This window comes from Dermacentor albipictus, chromosome 1, assembly GCF_038994185.2.
Source record: "Dermacentor albipictus isolate Rhodes 1998 colony chromosome 1, USDA_Dalb.pri_finalv2, whole genome shotgun sequence".
NCBI classification, from domain to species: domain Eukaryota; kingdom Metazoa; phylum Arthropoda; class Arachnida; order Ixodida; family Ixodidae; genus Dermacentor; species Dermacentor albipictus.
This window is the reverse complement of record NC_091821.1, coordinates 431,192,423-431,215,370: the sequence shown is the minus strand read 5'-3', so window position 1 is coordinate 431,215,370 and position 22,948 is coordinate 431,192,423. Positions and strand designations below refer to the sequence as shown.

At 49.1% G+C, this 22,948-nt stretch overlaps 1 protein-coding gene across 2 annotated transcripts; it reads left to right on the top strand.

Annotated features, from left to right (window-relative positions):
* Positions 1-1,783: 1,783 nt before the first annotated feature.
* Positions 1,784-7,513, top strand: LOC135908505 (phosphate-regulating neutral endopeptidase PHEX-like). 2 transcript variants are annotated; one of them, XM_065440323.1, is made up of 2 exons: positions 1,784-2,168; positions 5,037-7,513. In XM_065440323.1, the coding sequence occupies exons 1-2, from the start codon at positions 1,852-1,854 to the stop codon at positions 7,105-7,107; spliced, it is 2,388 nt and encodes a 795-aa protein (XP_065296395.1). In that variant the 5' UTR covers positions 1,784-1,851; the 3' UTR covers positions 7,108-7,513. The 2 variants fall into 2 exon arrangements, with proteins under 2 accessions (XP_065296395.1, XP_065296389.1); XM_065440317.1 differs by having other exon boundaries at positions 5,034-7,513.
* The last annotated feature ends 15,435 nt before the right edge of the window (positions 7,514-22,948 follow it).

The window sequence follows — 22,948 nt, the reverse complement described above, 5'->3', positions numbered from 1 at the left end:
GCGTGATCGATAATTTTTCCAACTTTATGGTAAACAAATGATCTTCGTAATAGTTGGAATGTTAGCGAATTGTTTTTATAAAAAGAAAGTAACATAAAGAGAATGCACAAGAACAAACTTTCAGTACGCTTAAGCACTTCCGGCAAACAGCAATGGTCGTCTGCTTGTGTACAACGCACTCCATTTTGACGAGAGCTCCGCGGTCAGAGTCGGTCTCAGTCTTTTCGCGAGCACTATGATTCGACTTTGTTGCCTTGTGGAGCGCTAACGTAGCGACTGGCAATATGTCAAGCTGTGACATCGTGTCCCTCTGCAAGGCAGCGTACGAGCGAACTGGCTGCTGCGCATCGGACTGCCGCTATCCGATCGGCGCCGGGATTTGCGCGTTTGTGGCCGTCACTTTACACCGGAAGATTACTAACGCAATAGCGTTTCGCGAGTCCGGCATTAGGGCAAACGCAAGCGCAAGGGGACAGGGCCTGGCCGCTTGACTGTGCCGTAACGGGATGAGCCATGAGATGAGCAGAAGGGCAAATGTGAATGGTCTGCACGGTGCAGCCACCTGGTGGCACAGAGCTCAACCATACACAGTAGCAGCAACGAAGTGTATTCTTGGCTGCTGGTGTGTATTTTTCGCAAGAGTGTAATCATCAACACGTTGTTTTTATAAATGTTTAAAATGTTTTACACTTGGTTAGAGCAATATTAGCGCTTTGTTTGGCTGGTTAAGCGCTGCGCCAACAAGTGTATGGACCGTGCAGACCGATCAGGCTGCTCACGTACGTCTACGCTGAAGTTCCTTCATCAGCTTGAGTTTATGCCTTCAGTCATTTGCTGAAATGATCAGCTTGCCTGTGGTTACCGGAATACCAGACACGTTTGGCGCTACGACAGATTGCTCGCAACGCACGCTGCTTCGAAAGCTCCGCTTGGGGTCGACGGCCAAGCGGCTAGCGGAGAGGTCTCGCGCGGGCGGGGGCGGGCTCCAAAACAACCGGAAGTGGACAATGTGACGTCGCATCGTGACGTCAAACCAGTGAAGGCGGAGCTTAGCCCCGCTCGCTCGGCGAACGAGTTGAGGAGGAAAAGCATGGCTAGGGAGGAGGGTAACTCTTAATCGCTTGTAGCTCCATTAATACGTAACGCTTCACTTAAATTGTGGTGCGAATGTCCTACTTAAGCTGTACCCTACGCGTCTACAAAATTTGTCCGAACCGTTTCAGGGGCCCTTTAAGGGACGCCAGATGGTCAAAATTAATCCGTACTCCCACGCTACCGCGTACTTCAAAGTCAGGCCGTGGTTATGCCACGTAAAACTTCATAATTGATTTTCCCTTTCTAATTCCCACTACCTTTCCTTTTTCTGCTCCTCTTCGTTTTATTTATTAAGCTTTAGAAGTCCGTGCAATCAATGCATTTTTTTGTTTTTGTTCTTTGCCAGCGCCCCTAGCTTCTTCGCCAATCCTCCTCAGTGGGAGGAGGATTGGAGGATCGCATCCCGTTGCCCCTCCCCCAGTACAGGATAGCCAACCGGAGATAATCTCTGGTTAACCTCCTTGTCTTTCCTTTGCCTTTCTCTCTCTCTCTCTCTCGACGTCATCACAGTTCACAGTTTATTTTTCATCTTGGGTTACACATTTGTTTTTCTTTCTTGTGTTATTTATTCATTAACTAATTTATTTTATTTTTGCAATCATATTAGCACCCGCTTCGTGGCCTATCCCCCATAGTAGGTTTGTGCCATTGATTGAGTCTTCATCATCATCATCAGCATCACCGTCATCGAGCGCGACCGTGCGCGCGCGCAGCTCGTGGCGTGGAACGGACCCCCCCGGATTCCGCTGCACAGCGATGGCCGAGAACCTTCCGAGCAGCGAGGTCCTCGCCGGGCCGGCCGAGCTGTACGGGGCCGTCAGTCCCCTGCCCCCGCCAGACCAGAAGAGCGCGCAGTGCTGCAGCGGCGGTGGCTGGACCGCGGCCCTGTGGAGCCTCAGCGTCGCCACGACCCTGCTGCTGCTCGCGTCGGTGGTGGTCACGGCCTTCGTCACCGCCACGCTGTTCATTGCCAGCGGCGCCTCCTCTTCCATGCAGCCGCCGACCACCGCGGCCGACGGTGAACCGCCGCCGGCGGACCGGGGTACGCCGCCCAAGATGGCGACGGCGCCTCGGTGAGTGACATCGCTGCATAGTGGGGTAGCTGCTCGCCGAGTTCGGTGTTACCGCGTTTGCCGTCAAGCGCCTGTACTTGCAATCTGAACTCAAAGCGATGAAGCTACGGCTCGTGTGAACCACGCATAGAACGGCGCATATAGTTAATAGGAAGGGGCTATTCTGTAGGCAGTCGGGCAGGGCAGAACAGGTACACCGCCCAGTTGATTCCCAGGGCTCCTAGGTCGGAGCGGCCTGCTTTATCCCTGGTGTAATCTGGTCCTATGAGATCATCCAGCTTGTAACAATGTAACCGACAAATGGAGACCTCAGGAAACCACCTAAAATTAGTATGAAGTGGCCTGTGAAGCATCTTCAGGACAACCAAGGAGGATCAAAGCCGCAACCAGGACGGTTTGCGTGGGGTACAACCGAGGCCGGAACGTGCCAGGGGATATTAGCACATATGAAAGATCGGCTGTCCACGATATACACCCTTAACATTCGAAGGCTTCGGTGAGCCCCGAAACCACGGACCAGTCCGGATTGCAGAAGGGCAGCGGATTGGGCGAGTTGGTGTTCCATGGTAACAATAAAATTCAAACAGCGCTAGACGACAGGGTCAGAAAGAGGTTTCTTTTTGACACATAAAAGAAGCCCATATACAAGAAATGAACTGCAGAAGGGCAGCGGATTGGACGAGTTAGTGTTCCATGGTAACAATAAAATTCAAACAGCGCTAGACGACAGGACCAGAAAGAGGTTTCTTTTTGACACATAAAAGAAGCCCATGTACAAGAAATGAACTGCAGAAGGGCAGCGGATTGGACGAGTTGGTGTTCCATAGTAACAATGAAATTTAAACAGCGCTAGACGACAGGACCAGAAAGAGGTTTCTTTTTGACAAATAAAAGAAGCCCATGTACAAGAAATGAATTGCAGAAGGGCAGCGGATTGGGCGAGTTGGTGTTCCATGGTAACAATAAAATTCAAACAGCGCTAGATGACAGGACCACAAAGAAGAGAGCGCCGTGTTTGTCTCCTCTTTCTGGTCCTGTCGTCTAGCGCTGTTTGAATTTTACGGATTCCAGCTTTGGTGTCCTCGTTGCTCTTTCGGTGCACTGGAGGCACCGCCAAAGTATACTACTTAATGGCACGTTTTGTACACTTGCTCTCAGAACCCATGCTCGCAAACCTGGGAATTTCTGCGAATTGCCGTAAGAATTTCTTGCGAGCGTTTTTGTCGGCTTTCGGCTGAATAACCACACCCTAGTTAATACGTAAGAAATTAGTGTGCCCTCATGGGTGTGTAAGGACAGGTGGCGTATGAAAAAAAGTTTTGGAACGCTGTACATGTGATAGCTATATCCCGGACTGCAAGCTTCGATAGGTGTGCATTTGATCGGTTCGCCCAAGCCGGCTGAACGCTACTATTGAGCAAAATTTACTGCTAAGAAATCTGGCACTAGGTATATTCTAGCCGCAAGCACGGTGGTTCAGCCAACGTGAGAATTACGATTAGTACGTGGATTTCCCCCCGACTTCGTCCTTCTTATTTCGCACGACTTTCTTAATGGATCATATTCATCGCGCTATGAGTGCAATAGCTTGTAATGATTATTATGCTAGTGCTCAATCTTATTGGCTTCGGTAGTTCCGAAAACGTATGTTGCTTGGAAACAGGGACCAACTGAAGGCCGGATAAAGCATAATAAATTATTCCGAAACCACGTCCCACGAAGATTAGACCAACTCGCCCAACTTAATCGCCGCACTTGTCAGACAAATCCATGTGCTACCCCGTGGCTGAAGAATGGCAGCGCCACTAGTGATTTTAGTGGGAAACTCTGTGAGCTGAACGTTTGAACTGGGTGAACGCGCGGGCTCTTGAGACGCCTCCACGCTGAATCATCTGTTCAAGTTCGAACACATTCTGTAGTGCAGTCACGAGGACATGATCTAGCGCCATGGTGCGTACCCAGATTGCTGCGGAAAAAAAATCACAGTTTAGCCATAATGGCGAAAGAATCAATGCGATAGCAACATGTTAGAATATTACGCGAAGTGTAAGACTAGTAGTTGTAGGGGCAGTATGTAACTACATAAAAACGACCTGTTGTGATATGGGTCCGTTCTTTGAATCCTGCGCTTTACTAAATTTGAATCCTGCCATCGGACAATTTTATTTGTGTTAATAATTAGATCCGTCGACTTTCTTAGCGAATTTACCACCACTTTTCCGTATCGGGGTATGTTTCGAACCTCTTCCCTGGGCAGATCCCGCCCAGCCGCGCCAATAGTATTACATCATTTCCAGGTTTGAGCTCTGTTATTGTTTTCCACTTTTTAATATTTAAGTCTGAGAAGCTTTAACATAAGAAACATGCGCTGTCGGTGTTTTGCTTCATGACATTTGGTTGTAGGCTGCCATTCTCAGCGCTGAGGAATAATTTCACAAAGAATGTAAGACCCGGTCAGAGCAACTTTAGTGATAGAATGGTGTGGCAGTATACTCCGCAGATACCGCATGTCTTATAGCATGGCGTGGCGTATAGCATACATATACCTAAATATATACGGAACCTCGCGGCGACGCAGAAGGCAAGAAATTTGCTTGACGTATCCACATAATTGCAATCGCAGTAAAGTGTGCAGACTGTTCGCGCGCTTCGCCGATGTCTCAATGGGGGACCATGGCACAGCGAAGCCATCAACATTTACCATACGCTCGGGGGCATTTTGGTTATCGGCCCCAAGCTCTTCCCGTTCAGCATCTAATCCATCTTGACGGTTCAAGCAAATTGGTGAATCCGTTCGTAACGAAGTCCCACATCGAGCCTAAGTTCCCGACTACCCTACTCACGTGGTTCTAACGAATGCCGCAGCAGGGCGAGCTTTCAGGACGCCTTCGTCGACGCACCCGCGCGGAGCAGCCACGCCTGCACCTCGACGGCGTGCGTGGAGCACGCGCGCAAGCTGCTGCGCCAGATCAACGCCAGCCGCGACCCCTGCGACGACTTCTACGCGTACGTGTGCGACGACTGGGTGCGGGCGCGGCCGCTGCCCCCCAGCAGCGAGCGGCTCTCGGTGGACACCGCCCTGGTGGACGGCTACGCCGAGCTGCTCGCCTCGGGGCTGCGCGACAACGCGACCGGCCGATTCCCGCCGCTGCGCTTCCTCATCGACAACTGCCTGCGGCCGCAGCCGAACCTCTTCCACGCCCTGCGCGCCATGTTCATGGACGCCACCCGGCTCCGACCCTGGATGGCCCAGTCGACGGCGCGCCGCCGCCCGTCGCCCGTCGAGGTGTCGCGCAAGCTGGGCGTCGCCTTCCGCGAGCTGGGCGTCGACGCGCTCTTCCGGCCCTTCGTGGTCAAGGAGGTCTCCCCCAACGACACCCGCCGCTTCGTGGGGCTCGGCGAGCCGTCCACCGTGCTCCTGCGCGGCCCGCTGGAGCGCCGAGAGTACGAGCTGGTGCGCGTGAGCTTCGCGCCCCTGCTGGGCTTCTTCCAGAACCAGACGGACGCCGACCTGCTCCAGTTCGAGGAGCGGCTCACGCTCATGCTCGGCCGGCCGCAGCTGGACGCCGCGGCGCTCGCCGACGGCAGCACGGTCAAGGTGTTCGACCTGCCCGCGCTGAGGAACATCGAGTGGACGAGCTTCCTGCACAGCGTGTTCGGCAAGGGGCTCCGCCCCATCACGGCCCGCACGTACGTCAAGCTGGCCTCGTCCGACTACCTGCTGCGGCTGGCGCGCGGAGACCTGCTGCGCTTCTCGAGCGACTTGCTGGGCTACCTGCTCTTCCGCATCACCATGGCGCTGTCGCCGTTCATCGCCAAGCGCGAGATCCGCGACCAGCTGGCGTCGGTGGCGTACGCGCGGCACCCGGAGTTCGCGCGCGTGCTGCCGCAGGCCCACTACTGCCTGCGCCTGCTGGACCGCTTCGAGCCCAACCTGCCGCTGCACGTGTCGCGCCGCTTCGCCGAGTCCCTGCTGGGCGGCGACGGCGCCGTCCAGGACTTGGTGTCCGCGCTGCGCCTCGTCCTGCTCGAGGCGGTCCAGGCGCAGCTGGGCCCGCTGAGCAGCGAGCTGCGCGCGCACCTGCGCGACAAGCTGGCCGCCGTCTCGTGGGAGCCCCTGTCGCCGCGCGCCATGGACAGCGAGACGACGCGCGCCGAGTACGTGGACGGCGTGTACCTGAGCAACTCGCGGCTCTCGACGGCGCAGTTCGTCTACACCTGGATCCGCAAGTCGCTCGAGAAGAAGCTGATGGCGCACATGAGCACGCGCGCCGGCGTGGCCGCCTACCCGGGCTGGACGGGCGGCTTCCTGAGCGCCGAAAGCCGGTTGCCGCCGCCGTACGAGAGGCTCGAGATCCCGCTGCCCGTGTTCGACTTGTTCCTCAACGAGGACCCCTCGCTGCGCCCCTTTCAGATGGCGCGGGCCGGCCCCAGGGTGTACCGGTCGCTACTGCGCGCCGTCTACCACTGGGCCTACAACTTCGAACGCGGCAGCAACGCGGCCGGGACGGGCCTGGCGCAGCGCATGAGCGAGCTGAGACGCTGCCTGGAGCGCCAGTACTCCGCCCTGTCCTGGAGCCAGCAGAGGCCGCAGCTGGACGCGTCGCGCACCTCGTGGTCCGACCTGTGGGACAACCTGGCGCTGCGGCCGGCGCTCGACGCGTTCCTGCTGGACAGCCGGCGAGTGGCGGCCGACTACCGGCTCGCGCTGCTCGAGCGCTGGAACGCCAGTCAGCTCTTCTTCGTCTCGTACGCGGCCAACCTGTGCGAGAACTGCAACCAGCGCTTCCTGCGCAAGATGGCCGCCCAGGGACCGCACAGCCCCGCCTGGTTCCGCGTCAACGGCCCGCTGCGCAATTCGCCGGAGTTCGCGCGCGCGTTCGGCTGCAAGGCCGGCTCGTTCATGAACCCCGCCGGCAAGTGCGCCCTGACTCGTTGAGCCTCCCGCCCGACGGGTCTTTGTGACATCTTGTTATATGCCGACAGAGAAACGAACTTTTAGTGCCGTGACATTTTGGTAGTGTTTTTGGTAGCACTGAACTTAGCGCTTACAAATGTTTGGTTGTTTTCTTTTTATCGCTGTTAATTTTATTGTTTTATTTTTTGCTAAGCTGGTGTTACGAAATCGTAGTCGACGCATTACTCACACCATTGAACACCGCGCCAAGGCCTTTAGGTTTTTGGACAATAGGTGCATGTCGCCTCTTTCTCATTTTAACCGCATTGGCGTCCTAATTGTTCACTCATTTGTAGTGTTTTATTGTTATCTGTACTGTTGTTTGACAGCGTTGTTTTGACATATACGCAAACATTTACGCAATTACATCAATATACAATGTCAAGAACTTTTGCGTCGACATCACTGTCATAGATAAGTGTTTGTCAGCCGACTAAAATGCCGCATTCCATGCGCTATTCTTATGGCACTTTATGACAGATGCCTTACCTATACGCGTGCTGTCTCACCATGTTTAATCGTGCTAAACTCTGCAAAATGCGCCTCGCTTGTAGCACTCGTAGTGCCTGCATCATCCATGACTTTCCATGCAGAACGTGTGCGTTATAACCTGATTCGTGCCTTGCCAAATTGAGTCCGTTGGTGAACATGCGGACTACTCGATGTACTTGAAGATACTCTGAAACATATAATGTGGCAGCAACAAGACGAGCAAACGTCTATCCAGCACCGTTTCCAACGACATTTTCCAGCTTGTCCCAGCTAGCTATAGCTATGCTGTTGAAAATTTTGCACAGTATACAATTGCAAGATCTATGCGTCGTCAGTCTTATTCGGTCGCTAGAATAATTTTCGTGTGGTAATTAGCTGGCTAATTAGACAAAATTGAGCAAGATTTTATTTCTCGTCATAAATTCAGTGCGCTACTTTTGATGGAAAACTGCTATTGCGTCCTAAAACAACTAATTCAGTCACTTTCATTGAAAGCTTTTCCCTGCGTAATTGTTTCCCCGCTTTACTCGTAGCACGAGAAATACGAAAGTTGTCATCTGATTGCGCGCGGAAGCACCGCGACACCAAGGATCCCAAACGGGATTTGCATGAAACAACTGCCCGGGCTGCGGTGCCTCCCCGGTGACGTATTGAGGGCGGGGTGCACGGTGTTTCCACCATACCCCCATTTCCTCCCCACCTTGGAGCGAGGGTAGATCATGATAAATATAAATGGTTGCCTACAAAATAGTTGTGCAAAAATAAAATAAAAATCTACTGAAAGACTTGTGTGCCGTAAACACGCGTTATACGGACCCGTTGCAAGGGCAACATCACTGGTCGTAATGTAAAAGATCGAGCTGTAGCTTGACTGGACTGCCAAAAACGCTAAGTGACAAACTATACAAGCAAATGTGGCAAGTTGACATGTGGGCTTTCGCCGCGAAACCGAAAACAAAGCTTGCATTACCCATTTTGTTTCTACGTTGTTTTGAAAATTTTTGTCGTTATCTCACTTCAGATAATTAATTTTTTATGCTTACTTCTGTTTGTTTTCTTCAGATAGAGAGCAGTAACATGACGCTAACGGTCGGCTAATGCGAAATATTTGGTTACTTTCAAATACGCGAAGTACCGAATAGTTCCTTTTCGAATACGAATGCGAACAGTTAGTGTGTATTAATCGATTCGAATTCGAAACTTTGAATATCCGCATAACCCTAGTATGCCGTCATCGCGAGATAAGTTCTACCGGAAGTGTTCCTCGCTCGTTTTCCTACCCCATAGTTCGTAGCTATAGCGTACAGTTTCGTCATTCTTCTTTATTTCGAGAATGTGTCTAAAGTGCATTATTGGCTCAGGTTGTCAATGTTCTCAATTTCTACATAACTGCCTTCAATATATATGCATCTTATTTATGTACATTACCATGGCTACAACTCTTTTCGTAATGTTCTAACCTGTATTTACCCTTGTAGGGAAGGCTTCTACCTTATTGTCTACCTCACGCGTTTTTGTTTGGTTGTGAACAGGCATCGCCACCCTCGTGAGTGAAGCGAGGTAGGGATCCTAGTCGAAAAGTTTGAGGGTAAGACCACTTCAGAAAAGTGAAGCAACATGCGGAGCTCGCGACGGTGAACGGCGCTACGAGTAAAATTTATCTAGGGACCTTGACTGCGAGCGCTTTTGCATTTGATGGCGAAGTCGCGGTTACACTGTGATGGACCACCCACTGATTTTTGGCGGCCGACTTTCGGCGACACCAGCCTCCATCATTTGGGCGGCCATGCCCGTGCACCGGTGCTAAACGTCTGCTAACTGTCCACCGACGGCCGCGTCGATAGGTTCCGACTGTCAGGAGACAAGGCTTCGCTGTGACACTGCAACTACGCGACAGCCCTGTCTCCACGCCGACGCAGCTGCTGCATGTGGAGTCTGTTTACCGCTGATTTCTACGCGCTGCTCTCGCGTTTTAAAGCGAGTAGCTTTCCTTGCTTCTTTAGACAGTTGTCATGGTGTTTGGTCTGTGGTCAGAATTTCACCGCCGGTGTATATGGCACTCAATCTGGCTGCGTGGAGCACTCATGTCCTCCAAACGCCGACTGTTACAGCTCTTCGAGACACACTTTAGAACCAGTACCATAGCGCTATACAGACATCTTGAGGTACTAACGTATAAAGCGCCGACGATACCGGCTTCCACATCCCACCCTTACGCGAGAAGAAACAGTTACGTTCAGGCAGCTACAGACTAACACATATCTAACAGGCAGCAGTCCTGCACGCCGTGTTCCCTGCACAGTACTGCTATCAATGCAAACTTTGCACAGCACCCTGTACACTATTCCATATGATGGGGGAACGATCACACGCCGTACCCCTAACCACCCAACTCCCAACCCACCCAGTGGGAGCTCCAGCTCACCAACACCCATCCGGAAGAACAGTCCGAGCTGATAGACAGGGTGAAGAGTACGTCTCAACGCCAAGGCTTCCGGCCTCCCATCATAGGATGACAAAAAAAATAAAATGAATAAAAGTTTACGCATTTTTTTCTCTATCTTGCTGTTCGGGCGTCATCTCTGTGGCGAGAGGGCTCCTGGCCTGACCATGACCCCGAGTCACGACAACGACTAAAAGAGCTCGAGAGTTTGCACATAGTCCAGAGAGAACCGCAAAATTCATCGAGTTTATACTGTATTTAGAGGAGAAGTGCTCCCGCTGTCCTTAGGACTTGAGACTGATTCCAACCAAATAACTGAATTTTATTAGCCCGACGTTTCGGAGCCCATTCGGCTCCTTCTTCAGGGGGGTTGTTCTTCGGGGGTGGCGGTGTGCCGCTTTTAAAGCATCTTTTTTGAAGAAAGGAGGGGGGGGAACACGGGAGGTGGGGAGACACTTCACAGACAGAAAGGTGGGGGGGAACAAAAGGAAAGGGGGGGGTGTTGTTGAGCGCTTCCATGGTGCTGGGATGACCTGTGCTGGGGGGAGTGTTCGCGATGGTGCCCTTGATGGGGGGGGGGGGTTACAGGGTCGCGCCGACGTTCTGTGTTGGTGAAACAAGCGGGAGTCTATCTGGCTGCGCATCCTTTTCTTCTTCTCGTCAGGTCGCCAAGGCCATGGACATACACCGATGGTAGGTTGCCCTTCACGCGGTTTAAGTTATTCCCCGTATTCTGAATGTGCCATGACTCCAGTAGTAGTCTCTTTCGCCAGTTCGTTTCTGTTTGAAGGATTTCAGTTTCCTTGAAAGCGATTTTGTGGTCGGCGACTTCAGAGTGTTCAGCGACGGCGCTGCGAATACGGTTGAATGTCCTGACGTCGTTCTCGTGCTGTCTGATCCTTTCTTTTAGATTTTTGGTTTCCCCGATGTACGACGCCGGACAGTCGGCACAACTGATTTTGTAGACGACGCCTTGAGCTTTTTCTTTAGGTGGACGATCTTTTGGTTTAGGGAGGAGGATATTGAAAGTGTTTATTGGTTTGTGCGCCACTTTGAGGCCTTCTTTTTTTAATATTCGGCTGAGCGCTTCGCTGGTACCTCTGATGTACGGGATGGACACTCGCTTCTGGGGTTGCGGAGAAGTCGACGGCTGAAGGTCCCGCATTTTGCTTCTTCTTTTTTGTTGTCTTGTTGTTTTTCGAATGAAGTCATCTGTGTAGCCATTCCTCTTAAGTTCGTTGAGAACCGTTCTCTTTTCTTTCTTTAGATCCGATTCCGATGAGGAATGAGTTTCGGCTCGTTTGAATAAAGAATTTACAACAGATGCCTTGTGGTTTGTCGGATGGTCGGATTGGAAATGAAGATAGCGGCCTGTGTGGGTTGGTTTTCGGTAGACTGAAAATTTTAAAATGCCGTCTTTTCGTGTAACTTGTACATCTAAGAATGGGAGTGATCCGTTCTGTTCGCGCTCATATGTGAACTGTATATCCGGGTCTATGGAGTTTAAGTGTTTCTGCAAGTTTTCGACTTGGCTCGTCTTCACGATACAAAAACAATCATCCACGTACCTGAGGAAGACTTTTGGTTTCGGGGAAAAAGTATTTAAAGCTCTCTCCTCGATGCTCTCCATAGTCAAGTTAGCCATGGCAACGGAAATTGAGGCCCCCATAGGAGTTCCTTTAACCTGTTTGTAGTAGCTGCCTCGGAAGGTGAAATAGGTATTGGACAGGCACAGTTCGAGAAGGCGGCAGATCTCGTCTACACTCAAAGGGGTTCTCTCACTGAGCATATCGTCACGTTCCAGTGCATCTCTAGTTGCGGAAACAGCCAACTTAATGGGTACTCTTGTGAACAGAGAGACTACATCAAAAGAGACCACACATTCATCATCTTCGATACGGACTTTTGATGTGAGTTTGATGAAATTCTCGGAGTCGCGCACGTGCGATGCTGTCCTTCCGGTGAGTGGTGATATGATCTGATGCAAGTAAGTGGATAGTGATCGTAGTGGGGAACACGAAAAGTCTACGATTGGTCGTAAGGGGATTCCGGGTTTATGGAGTTTTGGCAAGCCGTAGAAAGCAGGGGCGGATCCGTTCCTACAGATTAATTTTAGGTAGAGGTTTCGAGAATTTGGGTGGTTGCGGAATATTTCAATCAGCGTCTTGTTCAGCACCGACTGGGTTCTCGTAGTGGGGTCCTTCTTTAGTCTCTCGTAATCTTGGCTGTCAAGTAGGGCGGACGCCTTATCCTCGTAGTCCTTCATGTTCAAAACAACAGTTGAGTTCCCCTTGTCTGCCGGTAGGATCACTATGTTGTTATCTTCTTTCAGCGTTCTCACTGCTTTTATTTCGTCGGAAGTTAAGTTGCGTTCTCTTCTGCGGTTGTTATTGGACCTTATTATGCCGATTGCTTTCAGTCTGATCTGTTCCCGCACTTTAGGGTCTAGTTGCTGGATGCCGCTCTCAAGGGCGGCGATCATCTTGGGGAGGGGTGGGTTATCTGTCGTAATATTGAATTTTTGACCTTTTGCCAGGATTGAAGTTTCTTCGCTTGTGAGCTTCCTCGATGATAAATTGGTTACTGTGTGCTTGTTTAACACTCCTGTTTTCTCGTTTTCGTTGATTAGGGAAGAGAATTTCTTCTTCTGCGTTTGACTGTGTTTCATTTCCTCTGAGGACGCTACGGCCTTTGCAAACGATTCAATTGATGAAAAGAGATGGGGTACCTGATGTTCAAGTTGTCTTCTGGCGAAGAACGCGTCGACTTCTTTCTTCCGGATCACCATGTGGCACTCATGTATCCGTGCTGTCACCAATCTTTGCTGGGCCTTGTTGATGATGTCCCGGCCTTCCGGTGTGTTGATTGGTTGGCGTAGCTGGAGACTTCGTGGCACGACGTTTTTGTCCTTGCATTTCCGGGTGAAGTCTAGGTGTGTCTTGAAGGTGGATATTCCTTTCACTGCTTTTATATAGTTCTTTGCAAGTTGCACTGCCTCTAGCCCGAAGTCTGCACGTAAAGACTTGAAGCTAAACATTTCGACAGAATTGCCTGTCTGGTTGGGAAATTGATTAGGACTTGAGACTGACTCCAACCAAATAACTGAATTTTATTAGCCCGACGTTTCGGAGCCCATTCGGCTCCTTCTTCAGGGGGGTTGTTCTTCGGGGGTGGCGGTGTGCCGCTTTTAAAGTATCTTTTTTGAAGAAAGGAGGGGGGGGGGGGAACACGGGAGGTGGGGAGACACTTCACAGACGGAAAGGTGGGGGGGAACAAAAGGAAAGGGGGGGGGGTGTTGTTGAGCACTTCCATGGTGCTGGGATGACCTGTGCTGGGGGGAGTGTTCGCGATGGTGCCCTTGATGGGGGGGGGGGGGGGTTACAGGGTCGCGCCGACGTTCTGTGTTGGTGAAACAAGCGGGAGTCTATCTGGCTGCGCGTCCTTTTCTTCTTTTCGTCAGGTCGCCAAGGCCATGGACATACACCGAGGGTAGGTTGCCCTTCACGCGGTTTAAGTTATTCCCCGTATTCTGAATGTGCCATGACTCCAGTAGTAGTCTCTTTCGCCAGTTCGTTTCTGTTTGAAGGATTTCAGTTTCCTTGAAAGCGATTTTGTGGTGGGCGACTTCAGAGTGTTCAGCGACGGCGCTGCGAATACGGTTGAATGTCCTGACGTCGTTCTCGTGCTGTCTGATCCCTTCTTTTAGATTTTTGGTTTCCCCGATGTACGACGCCGGACAGTCGGCACAACTGATTTTGTATTCCTCAGGTACGTGGATGATTGTTTTTGTATCGTGAAGACGAGCCAAGTCGAAAACTTGCAGAAACACTTAAACTCCATAGACCCGGATATACAGTTCACATATGAGCGCGAACAGAACGGATCACTCCCATTCTTAGATGTACAAGTTACACGAAAAGACGGCATTTTAAAATTTTCAGTCTACCGAAAACCAACCCACACAGGCCGCTATCTTCATTTCCAATCCGACCATCCGACAAACCACAAGGCATCTGTTGTAAATTCTTTATTCAAACGAGCCGAAACTCATTCCTCATCGGAATCGGATCTAAAGAAAGAAAAGAGAACGGTTCTCAACGAACTTAAGAGGAATGGCTACACAGATGACTTCATTCGAAAAACAACCAGACAACAAAAAAGAAGAAGCAAAATGCGGGACCTTCAGCCGTCGACTTCTCCGCAACCCCAGAAGCGAGTGTCCATCCCGTACATCAGAGGTACCAGCGAAGCGCTCAGCCGAATATTAAAAAAAGAAGGCCTCAAAGTGGCGCACAAACCAATAAACACTTTCAATATCCTCCTCCCTAAACCAAAAGATCGTCCACCTAAAGAAAAAGCTCAAGGCGTCGTCTACAAAATCAGTTGTGCCGACTGTCCGGCGTCGTACATCGGGGAAACCAAAAATCTAAAAGAAAGGATCAGACAGCACGAGAACGACGTCAGGACATTCAACCGTATTCGCAGCGCCGTCGCTGAACACTCTGAAGTCGCCGACCACAAAATCGCTTTCAAGGAAACTGAAATCCTTCAAACAGAAACGAACTGGCGAAAGAGACTACTACTGGAGTCATGGCACATTCAGAATACGGGGAATAACTTAAACCGCGTGAAGGGCAACCTACCCTCGGTGTATGTCCATGGCCTTGGCGACCTGACGAGAAGAAGAAAAGGATGCGCAGCCAGATAGACTCCCGCTTGTTTCACCAACACAGAACGTCGGCGCGACCCTGTAACCCCCCCCCCTCATCAAGGGCACTGTCGCGAGCACTCCCCCCAGCACGGGTCATCCCAGCACCATGGAAGCGCTCAACACCCCCCCCCCCCCCTTTCCTTTTGTTCCCCCCCACCTTTCCATCTGTGAAGTGTCTCCCCACCTCCCGTGTTCCCCCCCCCTCCTTTCTTCAAAAAAGATGCTTTAAAAGCGGCACACCACCACCCCCGAAGAACAACCCCCCTGAAGAAGGAGCCGAATGGGCTCCGAAACGTCGGGCTAATAAAATTCAGTTATTTGGTTGGAGTCAGTCTCAAGTCCTAATCAATTTCCCAACCAGACAGGCAATTCTGTCGAAATGTTTAGCTTCAAGTCCCGCTGTCCTGAAAGAATCAAGTCGGCCAGCAGTTTCATATTCGGAGTGAAAAGGAACCATGCTACGGTTGATGCGGCCGAAAGGTTAAAATCTGAAGGTTAATTGTGAACCTTGAAAATATTTAACAAAATGTAAACGTTTCGAAGAAATGTATGGATATCATTAGGCGGGGGGGAGGGAGGGGAACGCTGTGAGCAATAAGATTCAAGCTAATAATATTGAGAAACTCGAGCTACGAAGAATGCAACCGTACAAACTTACTTTATTTATTTATTAAATGTAGGTTGACCCTCGACCCCAGAAAATAATTATTCCTTATGTCCAGAAGACATACGTGGCATTTCCGAGCTCGTTCTCTAAACCCACACAGTTCGCTAAAACTAACACTTACAAATTTTTGACATTTTTACCGTACAATACCTAAGTGGAGCCACCTAACTGAGCCTTACCAATCATATGTAGATTAGAACCTTATTTATTCTTTCCTGCACAATGCATTAGTGTCTTGTTTACAAATTGCATTTTGTTAGGTGTCGCCTGTAGTGCTTGGACCACATTGCGGTCCGCATTGTGTACTAAATGAATAGATATAATAAAGATTATTAGTTAACTACACGTTTTGTACCCAAGGTATCTTAGCGAATGCGTGAAAGCGTGATACGGCCGTTATCTGAAATGTTTCCCAGTGTCCTCAGCGAACTGTGCATCACACCGAGTTCTCATTTGGTGGAAATTGAAGGTATTAAGGGTGTTGTGTCGCGAAAAAATTAATTATGAGTTTTGCAGAAAAATACTGAACACTCGTTTTTCCATCGTTTCATGCGTAACAGTAGTCGAATAATAGGTTTCCCCGGTGTCCTCTAGAAATTAGGAGTTTTTTACTAATTTACTTTATGCCTTAAATGGCTATGTCTTAAAGCACGTTATGACTTAAGTGCGTGCAAATTTTGATGTTTGTGTGTGAAATAATTATGGTAGTACTAGAGCCTTATAGGAGTGTTTTCCTGGCATTCCAAGAGACTGGTCTATCAAGCAGAATTTCAATTTGCGCCAGATGAGCCGAGGTCGAGAGTCATCAAGTTACACGCAATTGAAATTCTTAACGTAACTGCTCAAAAGAAACGGCTTCTATGCAAAGTCGCACAAGTCATGTGCGCTTTTTCCTTTCCATTTTTTTTATGAGCGCTTATCGCAGAATCGTGAGCGTTGTGCCATCAGCCTTCATGCGAGGACTCGGCCGGATGTGCATTTCCAATTTCGTAATAATCCAGTGAGACTGACAATTTGCACCAGTTAGGTGCAATAAATTCGAATTGCCAGTAACGCAAGCTTGTGTCATTCGTTTTTTTTTTTACCATGTCCTCTTCTTCCTGCTTTTATCCATCTATACAATAATTAGCAGAACCGGTTGTTTTTACTCAGTCTGTACCGTTACTCTCACTCTGAACCCACCTTCGTGTTGCTTACTGTATTGAACAACCTTAACTGCGCATTATACGACCGTAACTACTTGTGACTCACGCAAAACAGCACATTTTTAAGGCGTAAGCCTTTAGTGGCTCATGAGTGTCCGGGCGCAGTCCGTAGTGGACGCAGGAAAGCGGTGATCGCCGGCGAGGGGAGCAAGGAGAGGAGGCACCATGCCAGTAGCGCTGTGCGAGTGGGCGCGTGGGAAAGCGCGTACATGCGCGTTGGGATGCACACACATCGGCGACAAACGTTGCAGCTACGTCGCTGCGATTGCATCCCATGCTCAGGGCCACGGCGGCGTCCGTTCGCAGAACAGTTCACACAACTGCAACAGAAGCAGTCATAGATAGGCTGTCGCCTATCGCATTTTAGCTAAGCAAAGTTCCCATAGATTTTCTTTTTTTTTACAAATCGCCGTTCAAGTAAAACACGAATGAGTTAGAGCGAAGATTTACTGCGCGCAGTCGACCAAGCCGCAGCGGATTCATGCTTTTAAAGCACAATGCGAATTAAAAGGCGTGTGACATCAGCGTATGTGTCTGAGCCCCATTGTGTACGCTGGTTTTTTATATCTCCGCATGCAGTAAAACATCGGTGCTCGGACTTGCAAAGCATGCTTTTAGCGCGCGTCAGTCAGGAGCGAAGCCAACGTGAAGAGCCAACGCTAAGGGCTGTGCAAGTCATTGTACACAGGCCTCATTCCTCCGCGCCTCACGCGACAGTATGCACAAACATTGTGACTGCAGCACCGCTACTTCAGGCAAACGCCGCTCAGAACACGCTCCTGCCTTGTAGTGACCTGTGAAACTGAACTGGTTCTGTAGTAGCGTGGAGTTTTCCTACGAAAAATTACGAGAGGGATTCTGACCACGACCGCTGGATTATAAGGCGCATGATGCGGCTCACCACGTGCATTGAAAACGGCGTGATCTGTCACGGTGCTACCGCCCGGGGATGGCTGTCGGGTATCGGCTTGATAAAAGCGCCAGGGACGCGCCAGGTCGGAACTTTTTCGAAGACATGGTCTTATTAACTGACATCACACAGGTTTTGCGTATCTGGGAACTGGGTATCCTGTAACCGCTCACAAAAAAGCAAACCTTTCGCCCCTGCAGAGCGTCGTAACGAATTTCAAGAGGTGTCAACGAGACAAGAAGCTAGAATTAGTCTCAGAGTAGGTAAAGATAATGACACGGGCCTAATTGGTGTCAATATAGTCAAAAATTAACCGCATTGCACTGACACCTGTAAAGGGTGCACCGCCCTAGATATATAGATGCTGAGGCAAAGCCGCCGTACGGTGCACTTTTGGTGAATGAAGCGAGTTCACTTGAACTAAGCAGTGCTGGCGCGAGACATTGATGTCTGGAAGGCAACTTTAGTGGTGCCCGCAAGAAATGAGGGCCAGCCGCATAGTACGTAAAATTAACGGTACGGGCGTAATTAGTGACAATATAGTCGAACATTGCCCACGTAAACTTCACTGTCTCAGGGATCGGCCCACTTGGCCTTTTGGTAAAAAAGAAAGGGTCAGCCAAGTGTCTACGCTAAAAATGACAAGCTAGACGTAATTGCGCGTGAAATGTGATGCCAATAGAAATTATCAATCATTTCCCTTATCTTATTCCTTCGTGTTGAATTATGTTGAAATTCCTTACAATTCTTTTTTTTTCGAGTTTCTAAATTTACCTTTCTTCAACCCAAGCTTTGCTTCGCAATATTTTATTTTGATTTCAACCCTAACAAACACACATTGAAACCGTTTGCTTCTTGGTCAATTCCCTGCAGCGCATATGAGCCAGTGTTTGGAGACCGGAACAAGAATACGAAATGAGTGAATAATTAACGTTAAAAAGAGGCAGCATAGAGAAATATAATCAACATTTATTCAGTGAATCATTTGAGCCACCATGTACGTCAACCTTGCCTTCTTTAGCGTCAACACTTGGTTGACCCTTTCTTTTTAGAGGGAGCTATATCCGGGATTGACCCAAATTTTTTTTTCTAGCGGTCATTCACTGGCGAAGCACCGTGTAGATTGTGATGATGGCTAGTTCTTCAATTTGTCCAATGTTTGTGTTCGTAGCTTGAGGTGCTCTTGCAGATTTATTTGCAGCTTTGTATCCGCCTTTATCGGCGCTATTTTTGAATAAATCCTTTTTCTAATGCAGGAGGCCATAAGACTCGGCGTGCATGCATAATCATGGTGAATTGTTGCGTTTCCAGCGCAATATATTGTCGAAATGATCAGTTTGCACAGTCAAAAAGCTGTTCGAATCCAGATGGACGACGTTTAGAAAAATCCAAGTGCTAACACATATTCCCTAGTTTATAAGTCCTTCTTGTGCTTGTGCGTGCGTGTGTGTGTGTGTGTGTGTGTGTGTGTGTGTGTGTGTGTGTGTGTGTGTGTGTGTGTGTGTGTGTGTGTGTGTGTGTGTGTGTGTGTGTGTTTGCGTGTGTGTGTGTGTGTGTGTTTGTGTGTGTGTGTGTGTGTGTGTGTGTGTGTGTGCACCAGTTTTTTTTAATTGCATGTGGCAAATAGGAAAATTCTAACCCTTGAGCTACCAGGATTGTAAATGCTGAAGTGAATAATTATAATAATTACGCTAATTAACATATTAATTAAATATTTTAGGCACATATTCCGATCTACGAATTCTAGCTACTGAGTTTGCAAGGCATATGCACTTGGAACGAATTCTGAATATGGCACCGGTCTCAAGATATATAGGTGCCGTGAAACTTGCAGGAAAACGTACACTGTTGTTCCAATTACTTTTTTTAACGAAAGACGCTGTTTTATGCATTGAAGCATAAAATTAACTGGGACGCCAATACATTTCGTTGGACGCTTTGAAAACTATCTCGAAGCTGGTGTGGTCCTGAGAATTCGGTCCAAGTGGATACGCCTTGCGAATTCACCATTCATGACCATTCACCATTCATGAATTGTAATATGTGCCGTAAGGTAACTAAACTAAAAGTAAATTTGTGTATTGATGTTAATGATTCAATTAAGCATTTCTGATTTCTCGAGAATTTAGCTCACGAGTAAATCGAGAAATTTAGCTCACGGGTCAGAATTGCATCATCTCCCACAGGCAATGTCTGCTTTCTTATTATTTTTTTAGTGCACCTAAATAATCTGGTATTCCATGCTAGCTGAACCACCATATTAGTAGAACCCGTAGTCGCTATAGCACCCAACTTTCCTCTAGTAATTCTCGTAGGAAACTTCATATAGCCATAATGTTCGTATGTCGCTATGCCAACAGCGAAATGCAGCACGTGTGCCTGAAAAGGCTGCTCCACTGCGGAGCCGATTCAGCAGAGCGTGACGGTGCGTTCCCTTGGGTGCGTTTTCTTTTTTTTTTTCGGCCGCATTGAAAGGAGTCGTCATTGCAGCTAAACGCACTGCCCCCGTCTGCATCGCTTCTTTCTCGCTTACCGCGCATGCGCCGTGACAGCACTACAGCGCCACGAATGTCCATATAATTTCTATCCCGTGTGTCTATACCAACAAAATTCCACCGAGGGTTAGCGCTCGAGAGCTTCTATCTAAGTGCATCAGAACTGAGAAACCACTTTTCTCGGCAACCACTAGTTAAAATGTAGTTAAGATGTAGTAACTATAGAAAGCGCATTTTAAAAGTTAAAAGTATGCCGTCAATATTACAGCGGAGTTGTTGTTGCGACTAGAAACGCTCGAAAACGTTATACGTCTATTTTCACGGTGTTGTGATACAACCATGAACCGCTCACCGAGCTAATATTAAAAGAAAACGGTGGACACGTTAGCAGTGATACGCAGGCAAACTTTCATATGTGTAGATTAATTAGGCGGTGAAGGAAAATCGCTAAGCCCTCGTATTCTGCCTGTTTAGTTGTGTTATCGGTTGGCGCAGGAGAGGGGTGATTGGAGATTGCAGGGAGAGGCCTTCACCCTGCAGTGAACATAAAATAGGCCGATGGTGGTGGTGGTGGTGATAATGATGATGATCATCATCATAAACATAGCCACAGCCTGCGCAGGGAATTCTATAAACAACGCCTTCAATCTTTTCTTCTTGAGCCGGTCTCTCACGTGCACCAGTTCATGCTTCAGCTTTCGTGCGGGTACATGCGCCACGTGTACGTCAAATGTCCTCAGAATCCGTACCAACGCCTCACTGACCACTGGCACATAGGGGACGGCTGCTTGAGCTCGGGGCAGCACCGTGCAGGTCACCTTGAACAGGTCAGACGAACAGTCATCTTCACTGGAGCAAATCATGCGATCTTTTGAATCAGGGAAGATGCAACAGGGCATTTGTGGTAGGCCGGGTGAATAGACTCGTAATGCAAGTAGTGGCCGGTGAGTGTCTCTGCGTCTCCTTCCTGAAGACACCAAAATAAAGGCGGCCGTTTTTCCTCTCTGCCAGCACGTCTGTAAAAAAAGAAGACTTCCGTTTCAATTGTGAACTGAATGGATGTCTCTACAGGCTGTCCAGATGCACCGAGAATGCCTCTAAAGCTTCCTTCTTGATGGAGCAAAAATAGTCATCAATATAGCGCAGAAAAATCTTTGGGGGCCGGTCGAGAGAACTCAAAGCCCGTGTCTTCACTGACTCCATGGCAAAGTTTGCCGCCGTAACTGAAATTGAAGCCCCCAACGCAGTTCCATGCACTTGTTTGTAGACCGCATCCCGAAACACAAAGTATGTGTTTTCAAGAGAGAACTTCAGTACCTTGAGAAGATCGGGCGAGTCTATCGGAGATCTGTAGCTGAGTTTTTGGTCGGCATTTCTCTGTTTCACTTTTCATTGTGCCCCCTCCCTACCACACGAATTATCATCGAACCATCGATTTCAGTTTTGTTTAATTTTTTTGCGTGACACAGGGGCCATGGCGTACAGTTGGTGATATCGACAAACGATTGATCGATTATTCGATTAAATGTATCCCGCAAAACGATTAATATTCACCGACGTACACTTTTCATTTAATCGACTTAATCGATTATACCTGTTTGGTTAATCGTTTTCGAGAGTTTGACCTGAGTGGTGCGAAAATTTCGAAATCGCACTGGAATTGCGGCGCACGAGCAGAGACTGTGCGGCTGTGGTAGAGCGAATGTCGACTGTTTTTCTGAGTCCCGAGTGATACCGAGTCGCGCACGCTTCTCCTCCCTTCACCCACACTGCACATGCCACCCGAAGCCGGAGGCTTGAAATGCTCTCGCGATTTAAGGCATACTATACCAACCCAGTCGTTGGCCGTGGTGTCACTCCCAGTCCACTAAAGACGTGGCACAGCATGCGAGCCGGTTTGGATCGTGTATTTGACATTGCGATGGAATTCATGTCGAGTCCAGCAAAATCTCGAGCGTCCGAGCGTCTATTCGCGCGTGTTGGTTGTCTGACCATTCAAAAAAACGTGTTGGTTTCACCCAAGCATCCTAACCAATTGACATATTCCTTCGCTCTGTAGAAAAGGCCATGTGGTTTAGAAGCCTAAACCAGTAATTTTCTATTCCCCTGCGCGTATTGCAATTTCTCGCGTATTGCAGTTGGACATTGCCTTTCACTTTTGCCATTTTTCTTAACTGCACAGAAATTCACTATAAGCGCAGACAACTTTCTGTGCCAATGAAGGGAAAGCTACGGGCGCGGGGCTGCTGCACATGTGTTACGGAGCCAAGTAGTCCGCCAGCGTTTGACCGTGCTTTTGGTTGCTCGGAACAGACGCTGAATCGACGCAGCTTCCCGTGCGACGGTTCCGTATTTGCCCAGACGCGGAATGGAAAAGCCGCGAAATAAGTAAACCTTTACAATGAGTGGTGTGTTTTATCTTATTTAACTGTTGCTAATAAGGTTTTTAGCTTTCTCTTCCCCAGGTTAAACTAACGTGGATGAAAACACGGGACTCTTTTCAGAAGCGCTCTCACTTGAGCGCGCTTTGCCTCCGTAGCTTTCCCTTCATTGCCGCAGAAAGTTGTCCGCGAGTATAGTGCCATGTAATTTTATTAACGCGATAGCGTTAAGGAGCTCGTGTTGCAGAAAAGCCGGTGTCGGCAGCGTTGGCCGGGAGCGAAAAACAACTTGCAAGATGAGCTGGGTGGGAATCGAACCAGGGTCTCTGGAGTGTGAGACGTACACGTTACCACTCAGCCATGAGTTCTTTTTTTTTCTTTATTACATGGAAAAGAAAACTGAAGGTGTATTACAAAGTGGACACAACTACACACTTAAAACTCAGGCAAACACATACATGCACCCAACAAGTGCATCCAGTCTGGCGGAGGTTCCTGCGCAGGGTAGACACTTCTTAC